We start from the raw sequence: 20,575 nt of genomic DNA on the forward strand, positions 1-20,575 counted from the left end.
CAATTAGAGGTTATTAAACTAGATTACCAATTAAGGGTTACTAATTAAATTACCAATTAAGGGTTACTAATTCAATTACCAATTAAGGGTTACTAATTAAATTACCAATTAAGGGTTACTAATTAAATTACCAATTAAGGGTAATTAATCTAGATTATCAATTAAGGGTAATTAATGTAGATTATCAATTAAGGATAATTAATCTAGATTATCAATTAAGGGTAATTAATCTAGATTACCAATTAAGGGTAACTAATCTAGATTACCAATTAAGGGTAACTAATCTAGATTACCAATTAAGGGCAACTAATCTAGATTACCAATTAAGGGTAATTAATCTAGATTACCAATTAAGGGTAATTAATCTAGATTACCAATTAAGGGTAATTAATCTAGATTACCAATTAAGGGTAATTAAACCAGATTACCGACGACCGGTAATTAAACCAGATTACCGACGACCGGTAATTAAGCTAGATTACCGACGACCGGAAATTAAGCTAGATTACCGACGACCGGTAATTAAGCTAGATTACCGACGACCGGTAATTAAGCTAGATTACCGACGACCGGTAATTAAGCTAGATTACCGACGACCGGTAATTAAGCTAGATTACCGACGACCGGTAATTAAGCTAGATTACCGACGACCGGTAATTAAGCTAAATTACCGACGACCGGTAATTAAGCTAGATTACCGACGACCGGTAATTAAGCTAAATTACCGACGACCGGTAATTAAGCTAGATTACCGACGACCAGTAATTAAGCTAGATTACCGACGACCGGTAATTAAGCTAGATTACCGACGACCGGTAATTAAGCTAGATTACCGACGACCGGTAATTAAGCTAGATTACCGACGACCGGTAATTAAGCTAGATTACCGACGACCGGTAATTAAGCTAGATTACCGACGACCGGTAATTAAGCTAGATTACCGACGACCGGTAATTAAGCTAGATTACCGACGACCGGTAATTAAGCTAGATTACCGACGACCGGTAATTAAGCTAGATTACCGACGACCGGTAATTAAGCTAGATTACCGACGACCGGTAATTAAGCTAGATTACCGACGACCGGTAATTAAGCTAGATTACCGACGACCGGTAATTAAGCTAGATTACCGACGACCGGTAATTAAGCTAGATTACCGACGACCGGTAATTAACCTAGATTACCGACGACCGGTAATTAAGCTAGATTACCGACGACCGGTAATTAAGCTAGATTAACGACGACCGGAAATTAAGCTAGATTACCGACGACCGGTAATTAAGCTAGATTACCGACGACCGGTAATTAAGCTAGATTACCGACGACCGGTAATTAAGCTAGATTACCGACGACCGGTAATTAAGCTAGATTACCGACGACCGGTAATTAAGCTAGATTACCGACGACCGGTAATTAAGCTAGATTACCGACGACCGGTAATTAAGCTAGATTACCGACGACCGGTAATTAAGCTAGATTACCGACGACCGGTAATTAAGCTAGATTACCGACGACCGGTAATTAAGCTAGATTACCGACGACCGGTAATTAAGCTAGATTACCGACGACCGGTAATTAAGCTAGATTACCGACGACCGGTAATTAAGCTAGATTACCGACGACCGGTTATTAAGCTAGATTAACGACGACCGGAAATTAAGCTAGATTACCGACGACCGGTAATTAAGCTAGATTACCGACGACCGGTAATTAAGCTAGATTACCGACGACCGGTAATTAAGCTAGATTAACGATGACCGGTAATTAAGCTAGATTACCGACGACCGGTAATTAAGCTAGATTACCGACGACCGGTAATTAAGCTAGATTACCGACGACCGGTAATTAAGCTAGATTACCGACGACCGGTAATTAAGCTAGATTACCGACGACCGGTAATTAAGCTAGATTACCGACGACCGGTAATTAAGCTAGATTACCGACGACCGGTAATTAAGCTAGATTAACGACGACCGGTAATTAAGCTAGATTACCGACGACCGGTAATTAAGCTAGATTACCGACGACCGGTAATTAAGCTAGATTACCGACGACCGGTAATTAAGCTAGATTAACGACGACCGGAAATTAAGCTAGATTACCGACGACCGGTAATTAAGCTAGATTACCGACGACCGGTAATTAAGCTAGATTACCGACGACCGGTAATTAAGCTAGATTAACGACGACTGGAAATTAAGCTAGATTACCAACGACCGGTAATTAAGCTAGATTACCTACGACCGGTAATTACCGATGGACGCGCAACGCCCTAAGACTTTTTCTCCCATATTTTCTAAACAATTTTAATTAATATGAAGACTGAAGTGACAGATATTAATAAAAACTGTCATTGTAGACAAAGACTGGAAAGTGTAAAAGATAAGGTTTGAAAATGAACTGCCTGAAGTAACAGATATTAAAATTTTCACTTTTGAAGACATCATTATAAAACATCAATTATTTTAAAAAATTCTTATCTTACTTTTTTTCACCAAAATTACTTCGGGAAAGTATTTTAAAAAGGAACATGCGCGTTATTTTAAAAATACTACGGCTTTACATTTTATTTTTTATCAAAAATTTAAAATTAGGTAGAAAATTGACCCTATAACGTGAGAAAATCGTTGAGAGCTTACAAAATATAAACCGTATTAAAACTTTACAAAACGTATTCATAAATTGTAAAGCTTTCAAAGTATTAAATATTAACGTGCTGTGTTGCTCTCAAAGATCACGATCAATCTACAGATCTTTTCGACACTAATAACTAAATCACAAAGAAAAGGCCTATATTATTTTCCGCTTCTCAATATTTTGAATTTTAAAATATAAAAATTTAAACTCTTCAAGAGAAATCTTTTCAGATATCGAAGTATTTGAATCTCCTAGAATCAAATGTTAGTTGAAAGTAAAACCAGTACCAAGCTAGTATCCCTTAAACCCTTCTAGGTGACAACTACTATTGAGGACAAAATACTTGGTAAATATTGTTGAAAAATATTTTGGGAAAATGAAATTTTGGTGAAAAAAAGTAAGATAAGAATTTTTTAAAATAATTGATGTTTTATAATGATGTCTTCAAAAGTGAAAATTTTAATATCTGTTACTTCAGGCAGTTCATTTTCAAACCTTATCTTTTACACTTTCCAGTCTTTGTCTACAATGACAGTTTTTATTAATTGATTTATGGTGCGCTTACCGCTGCTGGTTCCGGCTCGATCCCCAGGAGAAGACGGTGGAGAGTCAAACATAGACTGTGATTCTTGAAGATATTTGCTACTCATGGCTGGATTGATTGTGAAAACCCTATGCCCATGCTCGAGCTTTTATACCCAAAATCACAGGGCCATTTTTTTAGAATACAGGACCAGACATGGTTTTTTATAACACAACCTTATTCTATTCTTATTAAGAGTTTAAAAAAAATATAATTATGTCTGATACGCTATTTTTTAATTTAACCTAAAATACATTTTTCATTGTGGAGTTGATACTAAAGATTAAAGAGGACATTAATATATCTATCTATATAAAAAATAACCTCTTTAGTTTAATATTAATATACATTTATTTAGATTTAAATCATGTTAAAAAACAATTTCTGTCCCTTCCAAAGTAATTAGTTTTAACCTTCACTAATAAATTGTTTTTCTTATATAAAACGATCTCGTGAGAATTATTCAAATTTAATTATTCGAAACACGCCTAAACAAGCTTTTGCATACGAATAATATTTGTCCCCTTAGGCAGCTATCAAAGTAACTTCTTTTTAACCTTCGCTAAAGGGTTTTTTATATAACACGAACTCGTTTGAATTATTTAAAACACTCCTAGACAACTTTTTTGCATACGAAAAAAACTTAGACCTCGGAGAGATTTTGGTAATTTTATGCCTATTTATCTAATTAACTTTTTGCTATTTATTGAATTTTAAGAATCTTGAAAGTATTGGCTAGACACTATTAGATTTGACCTCGCTAATTTTGTATATAAGCCCCGTGTTTCAAACTGAAAGTTATCAGTTGTTTAACTTCTGTTTCTGAAATAGCAGTCCCAAGAACTTTAAGATGTCTTTTTCCACCGCTCCTCGTTTGCCCTGCCTGCCTGTGATCAAAATCCATCCGGCAGCGCTTACTCCCCGTCGTGCCACCCCCCAGTCGGCCGGACTGGACTTATATTGTCCAGTGGATACCGTAATCGACCCTCACGGTATCAAAATTGTGTCGACTGGGTTAGGCGTTATGCTGCCCGAGAACAGCTACGGCCGCATTGTTGGCCGTAGCAGCTTAACGGCCCAAGGGCTGTTTGTTGCCGAGGGGACGATAGGTATGTTTATTAGTTATTTTATAATGCGTAAAAGTATAATAATTCTTAACACTAATAGACGCCGACTATCGGGGACCCCTAAAAGTCGTCGTCGCAAATGTCGGGGAAACCCCCTACGTTGTCAAGCGGGGCGATCGTTTCGCCCAATTGATCGTTACGCCGGTTATATTGCTAAGACCGGTGGAAACGGCGGTAAATATTTTAGAGTTTTTAATTTAGGTTTTAACATGTGACACATTTTTATGTTGTTTCTAGACTTTGACCCCTACGTCACGCGGCAGTGGGGGGTTTGGGTCGACCGGCGTCTAGTAATTTTTTATTTGTGGTGGGTTTTTTTATGTAAATATTTTAGTTTTATATATTTTTGTTATTTTGTTTTAATGTTATTGTATAATATCTGTTATTAAAAATCTTTATTTGCATATTTGTATATTCTTTCCAGACTTATAATTATAGGCTTATTTTTTAGCTCCGCCTTAATTAACCTATCCAATGAAATTTATCTCTTTACTTACACCCCGCCTAATAAGCCAAGTAGAAACCAATAAACAATATCGCTTTCCTTGCTATTATATTACATATATATCACGTACTAGCTATTTAAATATCATTTGCTTTTGTAACCCGCCCAATATGCTATGCCTCATTTTCTTTTTTGTTTACGGGTTAATAGTCAACATTTTGTTAACTCTTTACGAAATCGAGCGGCGAAGCAGAAAACAGCTGGAAAATAAACCCAAACGGCCCTCCGCCGATTGCACTTCCGAGTCAAATAACGATACGGGGTCAATGTGAAAAATGACCTCGTTAAAACATGTTTGTTTATCCTTGCTGGTTGTTGATTATTTTGTCATATATATTCTGTATTTATTTATTACGCATATCTGTACATCTTATAAAAAGTAAATATTTGATGTTTTAAAATATGTGTTTTTATTAACTTTAGGCTTACAGAGAGAAAAGCTGGAGTGGTTAAAGGGTAACACCCAATGTCAGCAAGCCAGGGATGACGTCAAGGTTGACTATAGCTTTTAGTTTTAGTTTAAGTTAAGAAGATGATGTCATGGGGGTTGAAACTAACAGGCAGGAGCTCGGGCTAGTCCAGACTTGTCTGAAAAGTTTGGTTTGAGTTTGGTAGATGGGGAGAGGGCGGCCATCTTGGGGTGGCGGCCATCATGGAACTCTGCGAATCTAGGTAGTTCCTACTGCTCAACGTAACGCCGAACACGACCGAAAAAATAGAACACAACTTACTCCCGACAGAACGGAAATTCCTTCGGGCTCGGCGTAAAACTTTTCGGTCGAACCCCTTTCTGCCGGGTTTCCGTCGAGTGTCAATCTAGCTTAAGCCGTCGATGCCAGGTGCGGAACCACGAGGAAGTGATTTCAGGCCGATTTGTATCTCTTGCAAGGTCATTGGTAATATAAATTTTCAGTTGCCGGCGGTAATTGAAAGTCCGATGATTCGGGTTGGAGAGATTGGGACGTAAAAATCGGGTCGAAAGTCTCATGCAGTATATCCAATTTAATATGAGACGACTGTTTCTCTCCATTCTCCATCCGGTCAATGACACGTTTGGGCGAGATCGCAAATAGCCTCTGAAACTCAGCAAAAAGCCTAACCTTCCTCTGTTTTCTGTTTTTGACAGGACGTTTTCGACCTGCAGGGCTTTTTTTCGGATGTTTGCTCGATTCTGCTTGCTCATCGCCAGTCAGAAAAACCGCCAAAGTTTGAGAGTAAGTATCGTTTCCCACAGGACCTTCATTCAATGCAGCTATCAGGTGTTCAGGTAAGTCAGAGTTAATTCCTATTTCAGGAAAGCGTTCCCTCCACTTCTCAGGGTTCTCCTCGTTGTCGGACGGACCAGAGCTATCCGCAGATAACTCTAAAAGAGGTAAACTGTCGGTAGATTCATCCGAAGACTCGTCGGAGCTCCCGTCTTCAACTGTTGGGGCACTTTCCTGCCTTTTTCTTTCCAGCTCATCTCTTATTTGTTTGTATCGAGCGCTCTTTCTTGCGCCACGAACAACGTCCAAGGACCGGCCAATAATATGTCGATGCAAATGCATATTAATGTATTTGATCGTGCTATATTTTCTGGCTTCCAGCTCAAGTTCAGCCAAGTTGGACAGCTCCGACCGAGTCCAGTGCTTTCTCTCACTAATCTCGAGAGACTGACTGCGTTCGAGCGGATGTCGACGTTGCATATGTTGCCCAAGACTTTGCTTGGATCGCCAGACCAGTCCACAGACCGTGCAAATCACACCAGTTCCAAATGGTGAGGGAGGATCTTTTACCGTAGTGTTGTTGCTAGGAGTGCTTAGAACGCTATGCGTGTCTTCTTGAAGCATTTTGAATAGTGTGATGATATCGATGAAAGGAGGTCATACTCAATCCCACCGATTGAGCAGAAGAATGACACCTTTTTGACCGAGTGTGTTTCGGTCAGGTGTCGTACAACCGCAGGGCGGTTTTGTAAAGTCAGAATTGCACAAAACGTGCATTTTAGGTTAAACGGGAAGCTCAGCTTCGTCTCGCGGCCGCCCCTCAACTTTGATATAAAGTGCGCCTTGATTAGGTAATTTTCCTAATAGAAAATATTGATAGTTGCTCTGCAAAAACTTGATTATACGGACGAATACGCTTCGAGCGCACTAACTGCAATTGACGCTCAAATTATAAAGAACGCCAATTGACCGCCTAGATATTAGCACGAAGGCTGACTCTCTAGCCTCGTCCCAACTCTCGCCACGAGGAGGCTATCTAGTTCGGGTTTTAAGAGAGTAAAATTTATATTACCAATGACCTTGCAAGAGATACAAATCGCCCTGAAATCACTTCCTCGTGGTTCCGCACCTGTCATCGACGGCTTAGTAAAGTCTGACCTCTGCAAAATAAAAAGAGAAGCGTTATTAGGCCTCTTCAATAACTGGCTCAAATTCGGTGAGATACCTTCGTCATTGAAAAACTTAAAGACCGTTTTCATCCCCAAAAGTCCAGAACCCTCAAACTGGCTGCGATTTTAGGCCTCTAACGATGGCCTCTATTTTATATCGAACTTTCTCTAAAATACTTACGAGAAGATTAACGGATATATTTCCTATTAACAGATGGCAGGCGGGCTTCACTGAAGGCGCGAGTACATCTGTAAATACACTTATACTCCATTCAATTATGAGGGTTCAGAAGACATCAAGAAAGAGTCTTTATATGTGCGCTCTAGACATCTCGAAAGCCTTCGATTCGATTTCCCATTTATCTATGAATGACGTTTTGGTGCGTTGTCAATGTCCAGAAGGGTACTTGAATCTTGTGAATAACTTGTACACCAACTGTAGAACTATTTTATCGCTGCAAGGTGAATCGGATTCTAAGGAAGTTCAGCTTAACAGGGGAATCAAACAAGGTGATCCTCTCTCACCTCTTCTTTTTAATATGGTCTTCCATGAGTTGGTCAGAGGTTTATCAGAAATGCCTCTTGTTGATTTGTCACCCACACACGGTATATCTGTCCTTGCTTACGCTGACGATCTCTTTATTATGGCAGACAGTTATTCTGGCCTCGATCGTCTAGTGCGCAAAGTAGTAGACTTTCTTTCTGGATCGCCATCATCATCAATGAAACGAAGAGCAAATATTTTAAGTTCCACCATGTTGGCAAACTAAAGAGATTCAAATACGATTTACGCCAAATAGAGCTGAAAAGTACTTACCTGAAATCTGAGCCACCGAATGCGGCAATAGACCCAGGTAGCAAAAATCGGTGTACGGTAAACCTAATTATGAACGTGTAAAAAACCCATACCATGTCACCTCTAAACACCGTTTTATTCACGTTAACCAACAGTGAAGATCACGTTGTTGTTACTAATAAATTTCATAAGATTAACTTTAAATACGTGAAATAGAATGGCATATGATCATGTAACTTGATGTTATATGTTGAAGTCCAAAATATATCCAAGTTAAATTTTAAACGCAAAGCTGGAAACTAACCTCCAGCTAGCCGACCGAAAACCAAATGGTTAAAACATTCCGATAGATAAGGAGGTCTAATATTTTTTAGACCTCGATTTAAAATGAAAGATTTAAAAAAGCGAACGGCCGAACACCCTACCTATTTTTAGGAGCACTATACTGAAGGAGACGTAGCTGTATTTTAAAGCACTTATATGGGCAACGTTAATTTTTAATCCTTAAATATTACTCCAGGGAAAATGTCAATAGAAAACGGTACTAGATGGTAGGTGTCATTGCCATATCGGAGAAAGAAAATGTGGGCTTCAACAATTTGCTGTGAATGACGGTCGGTCTTAACAACGATGAAGTCTATACAATAATCACCTATTTATTTGTACCCATATATATCACCTGTGCTTGCCTTTCTAAAAATTATATTAATACAATTGTATGTGCGGAAATTTGATTTACTATAAGTTTAAAGTTACATACATTGTGATAATATAAATTAACAAATAATTTCATATATTAGAAATAGTATATATTTCAACTACTTTGTTAGAATCAACTTCAATCACGCGTACAAATCTCTTGTTCTTTTCAACCTCATTGTCACGTGATTTAGGCATATTGAGTAACTGTTAAATTCAACTTTATGTTCACGTTATTACACGGCCTAAATCACCACCAAACTTAGTGTGTTATTTTCCACCAGTTCTTCACGTGTATTAAACGATTTAAATCCCCACCAAATTAACGTGATGAGTTCAACCAAAACTACACGTGTTTTCACGTCTAAATATATACCACAATTAATGTGATAGTTTCAACCTATTCCCCACGTGTTTTACACGCCCTAAATCATCAGCTCTATTAACGTGATATATTCAACGTATACTCTACGTGTTTTACACTTATGAAAAAACCAAACGCGTTATATACACTAAGAACACTCAAAATACACGTAATTTACATGGTGAATTGCTACCTGGGAAGTATCTGGGTTTGAAGTTCTACTGAAACAAGCCTCCAGAGCTCGACCTTATGGACTTAAAGAATCGTTGGAAGAAGATCTCTAAAGCGCCTCTTCGAACGAAACAGAAATATAATCTTCGAATAAACAACGTAGTTACTAAATTTACCTACGTTCTCTCGTGTATGCTTTCTCCATACATGGCGGCGCTAAAATTTTACGTAAGGTTGTAAAGACACTATATCACTTACCTGTCGGTATGCCCACGGCATTGTTACGTATACCTTGGAAGGAAGGTGGTCTCGAACTGTTGGACGTAGAACAGCAACTTCTGGGCACCTACTGCAAAAAATATAGGAAGGCTATTGAGAAGGACGGAACCATCTGTTGCTGACCTAATGGAACGGTGCACCATTAGAGATATCTACTCTAAAGCTTTTACTCGGGTTGGATTGGAGTATACATCTAGCGACGCTCACGAGATAGCACGAGCGGTGAAAATCAATAAGAGGCAACGACTAGATACCCAAACCAACGCCCAGAAATGTAAAGATATGAAATTATTTAGAAGCCACCAACTCAACAACTCGTGGCTAAATCCTAACAATGTCTACCTTCCTTCTCGAGATACGATCAATACTCTCCGTTTGAGAACAGGGCACTATACCACCAGGAGTCTGACCACCCAAAAATCCACGAATCCTTCGAGTCACAAATGTCGACATGGATGTGACACGCTCGAGACGGCATTTCACATATGCCAAATATGCCCCTTCGTAAAGGCTCTAGAATGAAGCGCCACAATTTTATTGTGGAGAAGGTCACCAAGATGTGCGCCAGTTATGTGGACGGATCCCACATCGAGCTCGAGAAGATACGCCAAGGCCTGTGCGAGTCCATTTTTTTGGGGTTCGAGTCGAGTCTCGAGTCCTTAAAAAAGCTCTTATAGAATCTCGAGTCGAGTCTTTTAATTGGTATCGAGTCCTAGAGTCCTTAAGTTAGCTTAAGAACTAGGTTTCAAGTCCAGTGTCGAGTCCTGATAAATTATATCAAGTCCCACTCGAGTCCTATGAAATTAATTCTATTAATACTAACTTTAATTTAATTTACTTAGTTCAATTTTACATAATTAATAATACAAGATTTATAATAAATTAATTTCTAATAAGGATAAATTTTACTCACAAAGTATAAATCTCACGACGAAAAAATTTTTACTTTTGGTTCTGGTTTCCTGAAGTCAAATTTTTGTCCAATCACCTGTCTATTCTAAACTTTAAATATATTAAACCCCACTAGATGCGGCGCTCTACTTAAAATTCCGGGTCGCAAAGTAAATATTTTTAGACTTGATAAGGTGTCAAGTCTCTGTTCGAGTCCTCCTCGAGTCCAATAGTGAAGATTTTTAAGAACTCGAATCAATTTTCAAGTCCCAAAATTTTAATTTTCGAGTCTCGAGTCGAGTACTCGCCTTCATTCGAGTACTCGCACAGGCCTAGATACGCCTCGATGCCGATGGAACACGTCTTAAACCCGATGGTGTGGTCTTCAGACCACTTAAAAATTATATCATCGAGGTTGCTGTCCGTGGGACAGCACAATAACTTCATTATATCAAGTCTTCCATCAGAAGCAAGATATATATGAAAGTTTGCGTCACACTATGGCGCGCGATAAGGAAACCGTCTTAATACCAGTCATATTTTATGCCAGAGGGCTGGTGCTCAGAAAACCAGCTAGACTCTTAAAGGAAATTGGGTTGACCGATCGTCAACTCAAATTTCTTTCAAACGACGCGCTAATAGGAAGTTTATGCGTACTTACCAAATTTATGTCTCTATGAGCCATAACGTAAATACTAACATTTCGAATTAAGTTGATGTTTTCTTTATGATCCGTAACCCGTAAATTAAATCTCAAAAACTAAAATTTAACTGTAATAAACACTTAATATTAAAAATAAAAAAAATAACTTGACTTACCTCAGGTAACGTTGCTTGGAAATAATCGTGGCGGCTATTTAATGATGAAACCTAGGCCTAGTAATGCAGGTCAAAAATCTGAAAATAGCCAAATGCCTCGTTATCTTATTAGTGACGTGCAAGAATGGATTAACGAGATTTCCACTGTATCTATCTACTATCTAGCGAAACCACAGCCAAGGGAACGGGCTTGGCAAAAACAGCGGTGAAAGAACACCCGGTTGAGCTTGACTCTAGTCTGACTCTGTGAAGAGACATGAGAGGTGTAGCATAAGTGGGAGGTCGCTCGCGGGAGCCCGTGAAATACTACTACTTTCATCGTTTCTTTACTTACTCGGTGAAGCGGAGAGCGAACCGTTAGGTTCACCTTTGTAGCACTAAGCGCCGGGCTCTCGTGGCTCGGCACGATCCGCTCCGAGGACAGTGTCAGGCGGGGAGTTTGACTGGGGCGGTACAACTGCCAATAGGTAGCGCAGGTATCCTAAGGGGAGCTCAGCGAGGGCACAAACCTCGCGTAGAGCAAAATGGCAAATGCTGGCTTGATCTTCATTTTCAGTTTGAATACGGATCGCGAAAGCGGGGCCTATCGATCCTTTTGACTTTAAGAGTTTTAAGCAAGAGGTGTCAGAAAAGTTTCCACAGGGATAACTGGCTTGTGGCGGCCAAGCGTTCATAGCGACGTCGCTTTTTGATCCTTCGATGTCGGCTCTTCCTATCATTGCGAAGCAGAATTCGCCAAGCGTTGGATTGTTCACCCACTAATAGGGAACGTGAGCTGGGTTTAGACCGTCATGAGACAGGTTAGTTTAACCCTACTGTTGACTCGTCGTTGCGATAGTAATCCTGCTCAGTACGAGAGGAACCGCAGGTTCCGACACTTGGTACATGTGCTTGGTCGAGCGGCCAGTAGTGCGAAGCTACCATCCGTGGAATTATGGCTGAACGCCTCTAAATCAGAATCCCGTCGCTGCAACGATATCGTTCGTGCTTTTTGCGTTTGTTGGGTACGCTAGTCGAGACGCGCTTTACGCGTCGGTCTCGGCGAAAAACCCTCCTTAACGAAAGCGCTACAAAGCTTGCAGAGTTCGCGGTTTTGGCTTTTAGATTCTCACCTTCGGAGAAACTTAATGGCACCAAATCGTCCGAAAACGACCTAGGTATCGGACGGGGTGATGTACTTAATAGAGCAGCCACCATACAGTGATTTATTGAGACTCATCCCTTGACAGGAGGGTTTGTAACCTCGTGTGGGGGATTCCAAACAACCGTTTTTTTTATTTTCTTTATACACAAGTTCCTGGCGTCACTTTTTTCATTAAAGTGACATTTCTCTACCTTCAACCACCTAATTACTCCCCTCAAAGGTTCGCGTTTAGTTCAGGCGTCCCTATTTACTATCTGCCCATACCATTCCTTTAAAATGACACCCTGCTTGCTACTCCTAAATCCTGCACCTGACTTATCGTCGCTCAATATTAGGTATGATGTGAAGTCGGAGGGGAAGTTCGGAAGCCTGAGAGCATTTATATATGCTATAGTTATATAATATATATAGATACGTATGTATGTACGTATGTGTGTATGAATGTATGTATGTATGTATGTATGTATGTATGTATGTATTTATTTATTTATTCGTTCATTTATTTATTTCCTTCCTTTTAGCAGGAATCCCGTTACCTTCCTCTCTTGCCTGCCTGCCTGCTTGCTTGCTTGCTTGTTTCCTTCCTTCCTTCCTTCCATTCATTCATTCATTCATTCATTTACTTACTTACTTACTTTCATTCATTCATTTACTTACTTACTTACTTATTTACATATTTATTTATTTATTTATTTATTTATTTATCTATTTATTAATTTATTTATCTATTTATTTATTTATTTATTTATTTATTTTCGCAGAAATACTTCCTGAACATTAGCATAACTTAAAGCAATGTAACTGTTATTTTCTAACTGATGCTATCATAACTATCTATTTTAGTTTTCGGGGATGATTTCCCAAGGACTCGGAATAGGGCGTTAATTAAGAAAATGCGGTAATGTGAGTAAGCCGTCTTACACTTCATTTCATCCCCATAAAACACCGCCAATGAAAAAAACTTCATTCCGTTAACTTATATTAACCCCGCACTCCATTAACCCCCCTCGCTACTACCGATTGAATGATTTAGTGAGGTCTTCGGACTGGTGCTCGGAGCGGCTTTCGGGTCGCACCGACGTACCGGAAAAATGACCAAACTTGATCATTTAGAGGAACTAAAAGTCGTAAAAGGTTTCCGTAGGTGAACCTGCGGAAGGATCATTATCGAAAAATTGTGGTTCCGAAAAGAATTAACCGGCCCCATTGTATGGGTACGAGTTTTTATTAAAACGAGTTACTCGGCGAAAAAACTTTTTAAAATTTTTTTAATCTTCTTAGGAAGAAGGATTTCGTCGTGTTCTTTACCCGAAACCCACACCGGCAAGGGTTCGACGGTAAATCCGTTCACGCTCTACCGACGATGTGATTTCGTTTGCGGAATAGCAGAGCCTTCACGAGACGAGAGGCGCCGTAAACCTTTCTTACGGCGTCGACGAGTGATTAACAGACCGAAGTTTGGATTCACTCTCGTGGTGCTCCCTTCGAAAGTCCCTGGCTGGCTTTGTCGCGTCGTGATTGCCGTCGAACGGGTCGCGACGGGTAGAAATTGCTCTTCCGTGGAATCAAGAAAATCTCGGCGGACAAGACTGCTCGAGTGTGGAATCTTTTGTGTCTGTGCGCATGAAAGATAGAGGGTTCGGGCCGCAGGAAGTCAACTCCGCGGCAGCTCGATCGATTCCATTTTCGGGAGTTTACCCTTTTTCCGCGGTGAATTCCCGGCACTATCCGTATAACCTCTATCATAGGGCGTTACCAATCGACCGCCTTTCTCAACAGAAAGCGCTTTATATCAAGGGTTTGTATTTTTGAAAAGTAAAAAAATGTACGACTCTAAGCGGTGGATCACTCGGTTCGTGGGTCGATGAAGAACGGAGCCAGCTGGGAGACTGTGGATTGCAGGACACATTGAGCACTTATCTTTCGAACGCACATTGCGACCTCGGGTCTTTCCCGAGGTTTCGCCTGTCTGAGGGTCGAATTACTGACCACTGCGACCGCTTTTCGTACTCGATCATTCAAAGACGATTAGTCGGTTTTAAGGTGACCGTGTTTCTTGGTTCACGAAAGTTTACCTTTCGGGAATCGAGATCGGTTTACATCTCGTGTTTCGTGGAGTTGTCGCACGTTCGATTCGTTCTATGCCTTAAAAACCATAAGGACCAGAGCGGCTTCCGTGTAATGCGTAAAAAACATTTTCTCGGCAAGTTCGTCTCGCGATGGTCCGGGCCATTCGAACGATTTCGGTCCTCGATCTAATTCGTTCGACGTGGTCGGTTTTACGCTTGTTTTCGTAAGAAACGGCTTTCGGCTACGCATCTCGATGCTTTCGAAAGCGCGCCCTAGGGTTCTTTCCGAAGGATTCTACGGGCGGGTTAATAGGAAATTACGCTAGCCACCTCGATTTATTAAAACCGTCGACCTCAGATCTGACGAGATAACCCGCTGAATTTAAGCATATAAATAAGCGGAGGAAAAGAAATCAACAGATTCCCTTAGTAGCAGCGAGCGAACAGGGAGAAGCCCAGCACCCAAGCGCCCGTCCCAATGGGGCGGGAGTGCTATTTGGTGTTTAGGAGTAGAGCGACCGAAGTCCCCCTGACTGGGGCTCTCGCCCATAGAGGGTGCAAGGCCCATAATCGCTTATGGTCTCCGGCGGAAGCAAAACTCCTTGGAGTCGTGTTGCTTGAGGGTGCAGCGCCAAGTGGGTGGTAAACTCCATCTAAGGCTCAATACGACCACGAAACCGATAGCGAACTAGTACCGTGAGGGAAAGTTGAAAAGAACTTTGAAGAGAGAGATCAAGAGTGCGTGAAACCGTTCAGAGGTAAACGGGTGGGCCCTCGAAAGTGATCGTCGGAGGAATTCAGTCGGACGTGACCGCGTGCGTCGTTCGTCTCTAACGGTGCGGACCTCGGTCGGCCGGGTGGGCGATTGCTGCGGGCCGTTTGGCGCATTTCCTTGCGTTCGAATACGCTGCGACCGGTCTGGTCACTGAAAGTTGTCCGTCTTTGAAAGCGGTTGCCGGAAGGTGGCCGGTGAATTCTCCCTCGCGGAGTTTCTACCGGTGTTTTAGCCACGAGTGAGCGTTCGCCAGACCGGGTTCGCTTTTAGCCCTGTGCAGGCTACGCCGAGCACTCCCTTTACCGGGAACGAAGCGGCGAGACAGGTGTTGTCGTTCGGTTACTCGTTTCACCATTGCGTGAGCGGCTGCCGGCGATCTCCGCTGGTTTCCGTTCGCACTCGTCGATGCTCAGGTGGTCAGCAGCGAGTAGGTCGGTAACCCACCCGACCCGTCTTCAAACACGGACCAAGGAGTCTAACATGTGCGCGAGTAATTGGGTCTTGAATAGGCCCAAAGGTGAAATGAAAGTGAAGACCGGTTCGGCCGGTTGCCTTCGGATGCCGCGAGCCTCGCGTTCGTGGGTGCACCCCGGGCCCGTCCCGATCGCCTCGTCGACGGGGCGGAGCCAGAACGTACACGTTGGGACCCAAAAGATGCTGCACTAGTAGCTGCTTCCCTCCGAAGTTTCCCTCAAGAGAGCTGACACTCGGAGAATGCAGTCTCATCCGGTAAAGCGAATGATTAGAGGCCTTGGGGTCGAAAAGACCTAAACCTATTCTCAAACTTTATATGGGTGATAACTCCGGTTTGCTCGACTGAAGCCTGGACGGAACTTGGATGCGAGTGCCAAGTGGGCCACTTTTGGTAAGCAGAACTGGCGCTGTGGGATGAACCAAACGCCGAGTTAAGGGGCCCGATACTAGACGCTCATGAGATCCCATGAAAGGTGATGGTTGCTATAGACATCAGGACGGTGGCCATGGAAGTCGGAATCCGCTAAGGAGTGAGTAACAACTCACCTGTCGAAGCAACTAGCCCTGAAAATGGATGGCGCTCCAGCATCAACCCCGGCGAATAAACCATGTTGTTTTAAGCCGTGGTGAGTAGGAGGGGCGCAGAGGCGCGCGTCGAAGGTGCCGAGCGTAAGCTTGCCTGGAGCCGCCTTTGGTGCAGATCTTGGTGGTAGTAGCAAATACTCAAGTGAGACCCTTGAGGACTGAGGTAGAGAAGGGTTCCATGTGAACAGCAGTTGAACATGAGTCAGTCGGTCCTAAGGGATAGGAGAAATCCATTCCGAGGCGGGACCTCTCATTCGCAAGTCCCGCTGGTGACCGAAAGGGAATCGGGTTAATATTCCCGAACCCGGACACGGAGATCGTCCCCTTTGGGGGTACATTGCGGTAACGCAAACGAGCTCGGATACGTCGACGGGAGTCCCGGGAAGAGTTGTATTTTCTTTGTAAGGATTTGACTCCCTGGAATCGGCTCGCCCGGAGATAGGGATGGTGTTTCCGTAAAGTACCGCGCCTCTGCGGTGTCCGGAGCGCTCCCGTCGGCCCTTGAAAATCCGAGTGAGAGGTAGTGATTTTTGTGCCGGACCGTACCCATATCCGCAGCAGGTCTCCAAGGTGAACAGCCTCTTGTCGATAGAAAAATGTAGGTAAAACCGATCCGTAACTTCGGGACAAGGATTGGCTCTGAAAGCTGGGCCGATCGGGCTGAGGTCCGAAGCGGTTCTGGCACTGCACCGGGGCTGGGCGAGACCGACCGGCAACGGTTTGGTTGAGCCCGGACTAGCGTTGGGGCCTTCCCGTGGAAAATTTCAGCTGCGCGGCGTGCTGGGTCTCGTGCCTGGCGCGACCGGTTTCGGTCGGCAACTAACAGCCATCTCAGAACTGGCACAGAACAGGGGAATCCGACTGTCTACTTAAAAGAAAGCATTGCGATGGCCGTTGATCGGTGTTGACGCAATGTGATTTCTGCCCAATGATGAAATTCAACCAAGCGCGGATATGGCATTTGGGGCAGGTAAGGCAAAACCTGTCCCCGGGGTTCCCTTCCCCGGAAATGGTGAGCCCTGCCATCTCAGCGGCAAAACCAGTCAATAGTTTAAACGAACGGGTGTGGCCAGGCTAAGCCCGTGGTGACACCTACCACGTACACATCCTAGTAGGGCGACGTCTGACCCCTCTGTCGTCGGGGGGTTCCCGTAAACTTCCATTGAAGCGCGGGACCGCCTTTTGCGGCAGGCACTCGTAACTATTGACTTTCTTATGATAGCCAAATACTCTTTATGAACCATAGGGCATTACCTGGGCCAAGGCTTCCGTGCGGCGGCTTGTAATTTCTAAAGGTGTCCTGTGGGAATTGGAGTAGGTATTTGGCAAGCGTCTCTGTACGCGTCCTCGGTTTTCTTCCCCACTCATTAAAGCCCAAGCCATGGGGTGTGAAAATTATGGTCTCTGGCACCCCTCAACCTTAATGAAAGTACACCGTATTAGTAAATAAGTGTTCTGCTCGGTCTACGTAAAAGCTTTATCTCTCGTTCTTACCGGAGGAGATGCCGCGCCATTCTAAGCAAAGCGCCGCAGCGCAAGCAACATACCATTACCCTGTTAATGAAGGGAACTCATGTCCCAGATGTCCACCGGACATTATTTTTATGGATCACGTAACTTGGAAACGCCACATCGACGGGCATGGAGGCATGGAGAAAAACTACGAATACCGTCGATGTAACACTACGAAAACCATACTGCCTGCAATGTCGTCCCACTACGTTCATTGCAAGAAAAATGACACGCATGACACTAAGTCGAGCTCCGAGGATGCCTCGACTGCGACTCAATCAAACTCGGACTTTAACTGTCGCTATTGCCCATGTACGTTCACCACTATCACTGGCCGTGCTGTACACGAGCAGAGAGCTCATAAAAGTCTCTATGAAGCAACTCTCTCTCGTAGCTCCAGACCTCAATGGTCCGAAGAGGAGAAAAATATACTAGCAACGGCTGAAGCTGCCCTATCCAGCGAAACGAAAGATATAAACTTAGCACTACAACACACACTACCGCTGTAGAAAGTCAAATTACCACCGCGAGAGTGTCCGCAAACTATGTTTGGTCTCGATACCATCAGAGTCTTCTGGCACAGATACTATGTCATCGTCTCTGTCGCCTGTCAACAGTCACAGACCTACCCGGTCGAAGAAAATGAAGAAGATCCGTGAAAGGAAAAACGTCCCTGAAAAGAAAAAAGAAACATTAATTAACTCACCGTCGTCGTCATCCGAAGATTCGGTCTCTATCGAAGAGACCACCGGCGAAGAGAAAATTATGAAGTTCTTTATCGATCACGCTGACGACACTGATCCACAAGCGGCGTTAATCTGTAAAGGTATTGTGGATCCGGCGTTTACTATAAACTCAATACGTCACATGTTCCCGGAGCCCGAAGTGCCCATAAGCCGAGACCGCCCACCTCGCCGGAACTTTACCGTCAATAAGCGTACTGATCGTCGTAGTCGTTCTAAGCGTCTCTAACGTTTGTTTAAAGCAAACAAAAAGCGATAAGCGGCCGATATCTTCAATAACGTCGACCAGGTAGGCACTAAACCTACCTTGGAGAATATTAACGAAGTTTATGGAGCATTATTCTCGAAACCATCTAAAGGGGATCAAGAAACGATTGACCATCGACCGCTCAAGAATCCTACATACTACCCGATTACCATTGAAGATGTCACCGAGAGACTGCGTAAATGCTCATCCCCGACACCAGAACCTGATGGTCTCTCGTTACGTTGGCTCCGATCGTCCAGCATCAAGATGCTAACATCTATAATGAACGCATTTCTTTACTTTAAAGACGTCCCACAGTATCTGAAGCAATCCAGAACAATCCTCCTTCCGAAGAAAGGGGATCTTACGAATGCCGGTAATTGGCGCCCAATCACTATCAGCTCGATATTGATACGAGTATTCCATGGAATACTAGCGAGAAGATTTACAAGATCAATAGTTCTCCATCATGCCCAGCAGCAAGCCTTCCTTCCAGTCGATGGAATCAGAGGCAACAGGCTACTCGTTGACTACCTAATATCTACGTCACGAAAACGCCATACCGAACTCAACCTTATGTCGGTTGATATCAGCAAGGCTTTCGACTCGGTGTCGCATCAATCGATCGCACGCGCATTAAGCGCCGCTGGGGTTGAGGACTGCATGATTGATTGCGAAACTACCTTATGCCAAGATTTATACATTTGTTGACCATGAGCCACTTCACTGTCGGTTCCTTGACAGCGTTTGATCTTTTGACGAAGTCTTTCATGAGGCGTACCTACCGCACTACTCACCCGTGGCATTCTTTTTTGCTTCGGCTAAAGATGGTGGCCTCGGCCTCGTGTCGGCAAGATACTCGATCCCGCTACATTGTTTTAACCGCCTACTAAATCTACGGAATAACGTTGCTCCAGCGGTTAAGGCATACTGCCAGCTCCCGTCTTACGCCAAAACTTTGCAACGTCTAACTACAATTATGTCACCATTGGAGCCACAAAAATCGGCTGTTTCAGATTATTGGCGAGCCTCATTAGAGGCTACCATCTACGGGGTTGGGTTGAATAACGGAAACCATCGAGTGTCACACGCTTGGATTCATCGTCATGAACTCGTTTCGAAGGGGTTCATTTTTCAGAAATGAATAAAGACGAAATTAAACCTCTTACCGTGTCGCGGTGCTCCGTCAAATCGTGGTGAGCGGTTATGCCGCAGTGGTTGTGGTCGTATAGAGAGTCTTTCACACATTTTGCAACAATTCCCGCGTTCTCACACAGCGCGAATCGCCCGTCACGACAAAATCGTTACTTACCTTTGTGACCATGGCCGCAAAAGGGGCTTTACTGTCCTCAGAAAACCACGTCTGGTCTGTACTGACGGTAACGTGCGAATACCAGACATAATCTTCCTCCACGCTAACGAACTCGTTGTGGTAGACGATTCTGTTCCTTGGGAGACGCAACGGCCCCTAGAATGGCATTACCGCCAAAAGCAAGGTTACTATTCGCAACCCGCAGTGCGTCAGCAGTTGCAATTACTTTATCCTGACCACCGGGTTATACGAAATGAGGCTTTCGTTGTTTCGGCACGCGGAGAATTTTGCTATGAAAATACAACCGTCGCGTCCTTTTCGGGTCTCTCACATCATCAACAACAATTGTTGAGCCTCATTGCTATTGAGGGCACCTTACGGGTGCACACGCAGTTTATGAAACTGATTTGAGTCCCAAACGTACCTACTTGATACAACCTACCTGAGTCAAAGTTCGAATTATTCGGTT

At 43.1% G+C, this 20,575-nt stretch overlaps 1 protein-coding gene and 3 pseudogenes across 1 annotated transcript in view; 3 read left to right on the top strand and 1 right to left on the bottom strand.

Moving 5' to 3' along the window:
- The first annotated feature begins 11,439 nt into the window (after nucleotides 1-11,439).
- LOC149589651 (large subunit ribosomal RNA) lies at nucleotides 11,440-12,482 on the top strand (annotated as a pseudogene).
- Nucleotides 12,483-14,218: 1,736 nt separating this feature from the next.
- LOC149589652 (5.8S ribosomal RNA) lies at nucleotides 14,219-14,368 on the top strand (annotated as a pseudogene).
- A 439-nt stretch (nucleotides 14,369-14,807) lies between these two features.
- The window catches only part of LOC149589653 (large subunit ribosomal RNA), a 7,545-nt pseudogene continuing 1,777 nt past the window's right edge, over nucleotides 14,808-20,575 (top strand).
- Nucleotides 19,588-20,575, bottom strand: part of LOC149589654 (uncharacterized) — a 6,053-nt gene continuing 5,065 nt past the window's right edge. The window contains exons 3-4 of the mRNA XM_089861827.1: nucleotides 20,107-20,262; nucleotides 19,588-19,662 (exon numbers count right to left, since the gene is read on the bottom strand). Coding sequence (XP_089717953.1) covers nucleotides 19,588-19,662; nucleotides 20,107-20,262 — 231 coding nt within the window. The remainder of the gene's footprint in view (nucleotides 19,663-20,106; nucleotides 20,263-20,575) is intronic.

This window comes from Phalangium opilio, unplaced genomic scaffold (assembly GCF_054372755.1).
Source record: "Phalangium opilio isolate 3A_F unplaced genomic scaffold, DU_Popi_V2 ptg000521l_1, whole genome shotgun sequence".
NCBI classification, from domain to species: Eukaryota; Metazoa; Arthropoda; class Arachnida; order Opiliones; family Phalangiidae; genus Phalangium; species Phalangium opilio.